Source organism: Bos mutus, chromosome 7 (genome assembly GCF_027580195.1).
Source record: "Bos mutus isolate GX-2022 chromosome 7, NWIPB_WYAK_1.1, whole genome shotgun sequence".
Lineage (NCBI taxonomy): Eukaryota > Metazoa > Chordata > Mammalia > Artiodactyla > Bovidae > Bos > Bos mutus.
In genome coordinates, this window is record NC_091623.1 from 45704956 (window position 1) to 45714361 (window position 9406).

The 9406-nt window shown below is 51.4% G+C and overlaps 1 protein-coding gene across 1 annotated transcript; it reads left to right on the top strand.

Annotated features, from left to right (window-relative positions):
* Positions 1–5004: 5004 nt before the first annotated feature.
* Positions 5005–9168, top strand: MVB12A (multivesicular body subunit 12A). Its single transcript, XM_070373282.1, has 9 exons — positions 5005–5284; positions 5407–5505; positions 5648–5744; positions 7113–7239; positions 7589–7708; positions 7789–7895; positions 8126–8187; positions 8512–8568; positions 8770–9168. The coding sequence occupies exons 1-9, from the start codon at positions 5195–5197 to the stop codon at positions 8830–8832; spliced, it is 822 nt and encodes a 273-aa protein (XP_070229383.1). The 5' UTR covers positions 5005–5194; the 3' UTR covers positions 8833–9168.
* The last annotated feature ends 238 nt before the right edge of the window (positions 9169–9406 follow it).

Genomic DNA, 9406 nt, shown 5'->3' on the forward strand with positions numbered 1-9406 from the left:
TATTTGCCTTACTCTTCCCCCACCCAGTATATGTGCCTTATCCAATCAGCAAATGACCTGCAAGACCCCATCCCACTCCTTGTACCCTGGGTATAAAAGTGGACTAAGGACCCCCATTCAACGTCGGTTCTCCCTTGAGCTGGCCTGCTGTTCTAACAGCGTCTCCCACTCTAATAAACTTTATTTCCCTTTCATTCTGTCTCATGTCTGGAAATTCTTTTCCAATCCATGCCACGACCATGACAGGAAAGATTGAGGGCAAGAGGAGAGGGGGATGACAGAGGATGAGATGGTTAGACGGCATCATCAACTCAATGGACATGAGTCTGAGCAAGCTCTGGGAGACAATAAAGGCAGGGAAGCCTAGTGTGCTGCAGTCCATGGGGTCACAAAGAGTTGGACATAACTTAGTGGCTGAACAACTGTAAGGCGAGCACGGAGAAAGAGCAAGCCGGGCATTCAAGCAGAGAAAGATTTATTACAGTAAGAGCGAAAGTGACTGGCTTTAGAGAAAAACCAGTGCACTCACTGTAGCCAACCCTTCTTATACCCTATAGATGGGAAATCGTGACCCGAAGGGAGGGAGCCTTAGTTTGTCTTTAGCCCGCAGCTGGGGTCTTGTGATCACGTAGTTGGAGGGTTCTCACACTTGGGTGGTCACAAAGTCTTGAGAAACTGGCACCAGCAGGGAAAAACAGGATATCACCTTAAGGAAAAAAAACAGGATGGCACCAGGGCACTGTGGCCACTGTGACTTCATCCCTTGTTTGTCAGGTCACCACAATAGGCCACTTTAAAATAATACACGATGAGCCCCTTGTGGACCCTGAAAACAACAGCCACCAATCTGGAGAGGTCTGCCTCTTTCTTTGGTTTCTCCTTGCCTTCTATGTATGGGGGCCAGCGTCAGATTCCACCTGGGGAACTTCTGAGTTGGGAATCAAATTTCTCCTAAGCAGTGGGAATAATGGGGCCCTATAGTCTTGAGATTGTAAGCTGGGAGATTTCAGAAAGTTCTGAGGACTGTTCCAGCCATTAGAGGTTAAAGAACAGTTGTACAGTTTTTGAGTCAACGTTTTGACAAGTTTACATAGCTCACATGTGCATTATAAGGTGAGTAGTGGGTCATAATGACCCCTCACAGGATTGAGAAAGAAATGTTATCTCTTAAGGAGCTACTGATCTCGGTGAGGCAGCAGTGAGCAGTGGCATGAAGGGAGATCTTAATTTTCTGCCCAAGAATTGAACCTGGGTAGCCTGGATGAGAACCAGGAATTCTAGCCACCAGACCAGCAAGGGCTAGAGGCTAGAAGTGATTTTTCCCTGGATCTTTGCCCCCAGTGAAAAACACAGAATGGCAGAAACCATAAATGTAGGTGCAAAGTTTATTATTAGAGACACAGCACAACAACAAGTGGGCCAGCACAGAGAGAAATGGTTTGTTAAGACAGAAGCAAGGCAGAGATGCACACCCAGAGAGAAAGGGTGTGGCTTACCCCTCGTGAGGAGGAGCACAGTAAAGAGCCACTTATATCACTCATACAGGTTAGTTCTTCTGGGTCTTTGTCTTCCTTCAGGCCAATTATCTGGTTTCTTTTAACACACCTGACCTACCCTGGGAATCTCCACTGGGTGTACTCACATCCCTCAGCCAAGAAGCAAGACTCATTATGGCCTGGCATTATCCCCTGACTTTAGACCCACAAGGAGCCTTTCTGCGCATGTGCAGTGTCTCCCTTGTCTCCAAAGAGGGAGGAGCAGAGATCCCTTAATCCTTTACTCAAACAGGGTTTTGCCCCTCTTTGTTCTTGCCATGATTATTACCTTGACTATTGCCATGACTACTATTACCTTAAGGCATTTACAAGAGACAAACACTGGCTATTTACCCTGCTTCTGTTGTTACTTCCAGTGTGGAGGGCAAACAGTTCAGTTCAGTTCAGTCACTCAGTTGAGTCCAACTCTTTGCAACCCCATGAATCAGAGCACGCCAGGCCTCCCTGTCCATCACCAACTCCCGGAGTTCACCCAGACTCACATCCATCGAGTCAGTGATGCCATCCAGCCATCTCATCCTCTGTCGTCCCCTTCTCCTCTTGCCCCCAATCCCTCCCAGTATCAGAGTCTTTTCCAATGAGTCAACTCTTCGCATGAGGTGGCCAAAGTACTGGAGTTTCAGCTTTAGCATCATTCCTTCCAAAGAAATCCCAGGGCTGATCTCCTTCAGAATGGACTGGTTGGATCTCCTTGCAGTCCAAGGGACTCTCAAGAGTCTTCTCCAACACCACAGTTCAGAAGTATCAATTCTTCGGCACTCAGCCTTCTTCACAGTCCAACTCTCACATCCATCCATGACTACTGGAAAAACCATAGCCTTGACTAGATGGACCTTTGTTGGCAAAGTAATGTCTCTGCTTTTCAATATGCTATCTAGGTTGGTCATAACTTTCCTTCCAAGGAGTAAGCGTCTTTTAATTTCATGGCTGCAGTCACCATCTGCAGTGATTTTGGAGCCCCCAAAAATAAAGTCTGACACTGTTTCCACTGTTTCCCCATCTATTTCCCATGAAGTGATGGGACCGGATGCCATGATCTTCGTTTTCTGAATGTTGAGCTTTAAGCCAACTTTTTCACTCTCCTCTTTCACTTTCATCAAGAGGCTTTTGAGTTCCTCTTCACTTTCTGCCATAAGGGTGGTGTCATCTGCATATCTGAGGTTATTGATATTTCTCCTGGCAATCTTGATTTCAGCTTGTGTTTCTTCCAGTCCAGCATTTCTCATGATGTACTCTGCATAGAAGTTAAATAAGCAAGGTGACAATATACAGCCTTGACATCCTCCTTTTCCTATTTGGAACCAGTCTGTTGTTCCATGTCCAGTTCTAACTGTTGCTTCCTGACCTGCATACAGGTTTCTCAAGAGGCAGGTCAGGTGGTCTGGTATTCCCATCTCTTTCAGAATTTTCCACAGTTTATTGTGATCCACACAGTCAAAGGCTTTGGCATAGTCAATAAAGCGGAAAAAGATGTTTTTCTGGAACTCTCTTGCTTTTTCCATGATCCAGCGGATGTTGGCAATTTGATCTCTGGTTCCTCTGCCTTTTCTAAAACCAGCTTGAACATGAGGAAGTTCACGGTTCACATATTGCTGAAGCCTGGCTTGGAGAATTTTGAGCATTACTTTACTAGCGTGTGAGATGAGTGCAATTGGGCAAACAGGAGGCTGATTATAATGCCTTAACTGGAGACCACCTACCTCTTATATCAGAAAATGCTAACAGTTCTAAGTGTTCAGCCTAAAGCCCACTTCTTTGTGCCCCATGAAATGCAAACAGGAGGCCAGTTATAGAAATCTAACTGGAGCCCATCTATATCTTGCCTCACTGCCTGGCAGGCACCAGAAGAAAATTGCTCTTTTCTAAGCAGGCATTCCTGTGTTAAGATCTCAGTTCAGTCGCTCAGTTGTGTCCGACTCTTTGCAACCACGTGAACTGCAGCACACCAGACTTTCCTGTACATCACCAACTCCCAGAGCTTATTCAAACTCATGTCCATAGAGTCGGTGATGCCATCCAACCATCTCATTCTCTGTTGTCCCCTTCCAGTCCTTCCAATGAATATGCAGGGCTGATTTCCTTTAAGATGGACTGGTTCTCCTTGCAGTCCAAGGGACTCTCAAGAGTCTTCTCCAACACCACAGTTCAAAAGCATCAATTCTTCTGCACTCAGCCTTCTTTATAGTCCAATGATCACATCTATACATGACTACTGGAAAAACCATAGCTCTGACTAGATGGACCTTTGTTAGTAAAGTAATGTCTATGCTTTTTAACATGCTGTTTAGGTTGGTCATAGCTTTTCTTCCAAGGAGCAAGCGTCATTTAATTTCACAGCTTCAGTCGACCATCTGCAGTGATTTTGAAGCCCCCCCAGATAAAGTCTGTCCCTGTTTCCATTGTTTCCCCATCTAATTTGCCATGAAGTGATGGGACCTGATGTCATGATCTTCATTTTCTGAATGTTGAGTTTTAAGCCAACTTTTTCACTCTCCTCTCTCACTTTCATTAAGAGGCTCCTTAGTTCTTTGCTTTCTGCCGAAAGGGTCATGTCATCTGCATATCTGAGGTTATTGATATTTCTCTCTGCAATCTTGATTCCAGCTTGTGCTTCCTCCAGCCCAGCATTTCGCAATATACAGCCTTGACATACTTCTTTCCCGATTTGGAACCAGTCTGTTGTTCCATGTCCAGTGCTAACTGTTGCTTCTTGACCTGCATACAGATTTCTCAGGAGGCAGGTCAGGTGGTCTGGCATTCCCATCTCTGTAAGAACTTTCCACAGTTTGTTGTGATCCACACAGTCAAAGGCTTTGGCGTAAATTTAGTTAATCTATAATACAGACACATAACGCACACTAAAGGCGAGCAGGTAGTCACCCAAGAGGGCAGAGAGAATTTTACATTAAAATTTTTCTCATCCTACATTAAAAACGATTTTATTTTATCACAAATATAAAAACCATTTTTTGCTCTCCTGTGGCATCAAAAAAACAGGCAGTGGACTAATCGATAATACGGTAAAAAGCTGGAACATGTATAGGAGTAGATAATATTCTGTTCCCCAGTTGACCATATATGTTCCATCTAAGCGTGTAAAGCACTTAGCCATTCTAAATACTTTTATACCATCTTAATGAATTATATGTGTGAATAAATCCTCAAGTTACACCAAGATTTCATGGCTCACGCTGGTCCGTACTTTTTACTAGTCGCTGTATAACCCATGCAAGTGTCTCTAGGATCAAAAATTGCGGATTTTTCATATTTCTCTCGGAAATTTCCGGGAAACACCGACGACAGTAGCTCTGGAGGAGAGGCTGATACCGCACGGAATTCTGGGAAATGTAGTTCTGGTTCCCAGATAGCGAGACATTTCCGGCAGAAGTCGCTGGGCTTGAGGTGAAAGCGAGACAGTTTTCCGCAAACGTCTCCCACGGGCGCACCTGAGGGACGTGGCTCCTTGTCCCCACAAGATTGGCCGGCGGCTTTCCCGGCACGCGCATACCGCGTTTCCTGGCCCCCCGACATCGCAAGGCCGTCTGGGAGTTGTAGTTCAGGTTCCTGTCGAACTCCGTAGTCCAGCTGCGGCTGGAAGGTCCGAGGCTGTCTGCCGCCTTCGGTGCTTGTTTTGGAGGATGGATCCGGGGCCCGGGGCCAACGGGATGCCGTTGGCTGGCTTAGCCTGGTCGTCGGCCTCGGCGCCCCCGCCGCGGGGATTCAGTGCGGTGAGCGATGTCAGGGGGCCGGGGACGGGAAGGCAGCGGCACTAGGGGCCGGGGGTTGAATCGGGGGCAGCCGCGGCTGCGGCCAGGTGATATCCTGCCTCTGACCAGCGTTCGCGCTGCAGATCTCCTGCACTGTGGAGGGGGCGCCCGCCAGCTTCGGCAAGACTTTCGCTCAGAAATCTGGCTACTTCCTGTGCCTCAATCCTTTGGGCAGCCTAGAGGTAGGGAGCTCCCATCCTCGGAACCCCCCGCCCTTCCCACTTCCCCTGTCTATTCGCGGAGCATTATGCCCGGGACACAGTCCCTGCTGCTGAGTGATTCTCCCTGTTTCCCCCCGCGCCCCGACCCCGACCCCGACCCCAGAATCCACAGGAGAACGTGGTGGTCGACATCCAGATCCTAGTGGACAAGAGCCCCCTCCCGCCGGGATTCTCACCAGTCTGCGACCCCCTGGACTCGAGTGAGTCCCACGTCGAAGGCAGGGGTGGGTGTGTGGAGGGGGTGAGGGGCAAGTTCGCTCCTCTCTGCCGGGAAGACCAGGCAGGGAGGGAATGGAAAGACCATAGGCGCGCGATTTTTGAGCCTTGGCCGCCCCCTCGATGCTCTGGGTAATGACGGTGTTGGCTGAGGATTGATCTAGGGCGGGGTGATGAACCCCGCCCTGCGTAAAAAATGTGTCTCTCTTTAGAGTAAGTGTTCAGTTTGTGCTACCTGTTTTATTCCTGTTGTTACTCCACCTTCTTACACTGTAGCCAAGCTGATCCAGGCGCAGTTCTCTTTTCCATTTCCAGGCTTTTGTACAGGGACTGCTCTCCCAGCTCTCGGCCCTGACTGCTCTGCTTTCTAATCAGGCTCTCCCTGCCTTCCATGCCCTCTCCGTGTCTTGTCATTTGTATTTGACTGTCAGCATATATCTATTGGTGGGTTTCTCTGGTGGCTCAGCAGTAAAGAACCTGCCTGCCAATGCAGGACACGCGGGATCCATCCCTGCATGGGGAAGATCTCTGGGAGGAGGAAATGGCAATCCACTCCAGTATTCTTGCCTGGAGAATCCCATGGACAGGGAAGCCTGGCGGGTTGCAAAGAGTTGGACATGACTGGAGGGACATAGTATGCATATATATGCCATAGACAGCATCTGGGTTGCAAAGTCTAATATATTTACTACCTGGCCCTTTACAGAAAAAGTTTGCCAAGTCCTGTACCAATAGATAAGTGTTGTTTAGTCACTAAATTGTGTCCAACTCTTGGTGACCCTGTGGACTGTAGCCCGTCAGGCTCCTCTGTCCATGGCATTCTCCAGGCAAGAATACTGGAGTAGGTTGTCATTTCCTCCTTCAGGGGATCTTCCCAACACAGGGATCAAACCCGTGTCTCTTATGTCTCCTGCGGGTTCTTTACCACTAATGCCATCTGGGAAAGCCCTTGCACATATATGCATATATGTAAAAGCCATGCTTAGCTCATGAGCCAGACAAGAATAGACTCTGGGTCAGATTTGGCTTATCCATTGTAGTTTGCTGATCTCTGGGTTAGAGGGCTGAGGGCAAGTGAGTTTGGAGGGCCAGCACGGGCACCCGGTGCTATCTGATCCCACAGCTTCCCACCCTCACTGTGGTCCCCATGACCACCCCATGAGTGCTCCTCCATATCACCAAAGATGAGCCTGTCCCAATGGCTCCTAAAAGCATCATGGATTCTCCTCCTATGACTTTACCATTCATGATAAATGGTACCCTGGAGAGCGATCTCCTGGAGCCATCTTTGGACCCCTTCCCTGCTTCTTGCCTCTTCTCACCCCCTTGCTCCCCACCCCTCCCCTTCCCAGAGGCCTCCGTGTCCAAGAAGAAACGCATGTGCGTGAAGCTGGTGCCCTTGGGGGCCGCGGACACAGCTGTCTTTGACATCCGACTGAGTGGGAAAACCAAGACAGTCCCTGGATACCTGCGAGTAGGGTACGCCTGCTCCCCCGCCTTCCTTCTTTGCCCTCCCAACTCCCTGCCTGCCCCTCTGGCTCTCAGGGACTCCCATGAGGCCTCACATCCCTCTGCCACCTCTCTGTGCCTCAGTTTCCACATGTTAAGATGGGGACAGTTGTACTGGGATCTCACTGGGCAGTGGTGAGGAGCTGGTGTGTCCGAAGTGCCCGATACGGTGACTGAACCCAGCAGGATTAGTTAGGATGTTGCTGATGGTGTGGGCTGAGACCTGAGGTCACCAGAGCCTGTCTTCCTGCTGGCAGCTGTTCTCATCCCTGGCTGCACATCAGGCCAGAGCCCCTTCTCTCTCTTCTTCCTCCCCTAGGGACATGGGGGGCTTTGCCATTTGGTGTAGGAAGGCCAAGGCCCCTCGGCCAGTGCCCAAGCCCCGAGCTCTTAGCCGAGACGTGAGGGACCTCTCCCTGGACTCGCCGGGCCAGCCGAGGTGAGTCCTCCAGCTATGGGGCTGGGGTGGGGGCGGGGTCAGCATCAGGTCGCCGACCTGGGCTGTCCTGCCTCCATCAGCAAAGGTGGCTTCCCGGAGCGGACACTATCCAGACTGGGCTCTCGGGCTTCTACCCTGCGGAGGAACGACTCCATCTATGAGGCCTCCAACCTCTATGGCATCTCAGGTGAGAGCAGAGTGGGGAGATTGACACCCTGGGGTGGGGGTGGGGGGGTCCGAGGTTGTACCCCCAGGTAGAGGCCAGGGCAGGGTTGGACCAGCCCTGGGCTTGCCCTGTTCTGTCAAGACTGGGAAGAGCCGAGACCTCTAGGCTGGGCTTCTTGGGTTGGGGTGGGCAACAGGCAGGCTTCAAGTCTCCTCAGCCTCAGCTCCATCCCTCTCACCCACTTTCCTCAGCCATGGATGGGGTTCCCTTCACGCTGCACCCCCGATTCGAGGGCAAGAGCTGTGGTCCCCTGGTGAGTCCAGGTCCTGGGGAGTCTGGGGCTGCCCCACCCCTTGAGTTTTTAGGCACCACGATGCAGGATGTATCAGCGTGTGTATCCAGCACAGAGGGGAGTTCCTGAGTGGGAAGAGGCTGGAGGCCAAGGGGTGGGGGTGGGAGGGTCTCCTTCTGGAATGAGGGGTTCAGGAGGGGCAGCTGGATGCTGGGGGGCGAGAGGCAGTGGCAGGAAGGGGAGATGATGTTCAGGCAAATATTGAGGGGGCCCTTCATGAAGATGAGGGAACAAGGGTTCCAGGTTGGGGTCCCTGTCCCAGACTGACCTGCCCTTGCCTGCCAGGCCTTCTCTGCCTTTGCTGATCTGACCATCAAATCGCTGGCGGACATTGAGGCGGAGGTGGGTGTGGGATTAGGGAGGGGGTGGAGTTGCGGGGATGCAGGCCACCTCCTCTCCCCTGGGCCCCACTTCTGTCCCAGCTGTAACCCACCTTGAGGGCTGCAGATCCCTCATGCCCCACACACTACCATTCCTCTGGCGCCCCCCAGTGGCTGCTCTCTCACTTTGTACTCTCCCTTCACCCCACTCCTCACCCGCCAGTACAACTACGGCTTCGTGGTGGAGAAGACGGCAGCTGCCCGCCTGCCTCCAAGCGTCTCTTAGCCCTTCAGCAGTCCCAGGGAGGAGCCGCCACACCTGACACCGCCCCTCCCCACCCCATCACCCCGCTGACTGGCAGCTGCCCAGCCCATTCCACCTTGGGACCTTTAGCAGCGCAAGGCATGCTGGACCCTCGGCCACTTGGAGGAGCTGCAGCCTGGAGGAGGGAGCATGACCGGTCCGCCCTGTGATGGGTTCCCGGGCCCTAATGGATAGGGGTGGGGGCTGGACAGAAACCAGTGCCTTCAAGTCATTTGTGTCAAAACTCTCTGGTGCCTGGAGGCCATGCGGGTGTCCTGGTAATAAACACCACGCTGTCCAGAGGTTATCTATAATCTCCATCCTGACTGTGTGTCTCTGTGTCTCGCGGGAGCTGGGGTGGACGCACGCTGAGCAAGTGGGTGAAAACCTGGAGGGGAGGGGGCGCTGCTGCCGCTCCCATTCTACAGGGAGAAACAGGCTCCGTGATTCTGGACCACATCAGGTCCCGCCCCTCCATCGTTGCACCCAACCATAATAATAGTAACAGCTACGGTTTGTACTGTGAGGACCTTCTCCCTAATATCTGGTGCGTAGT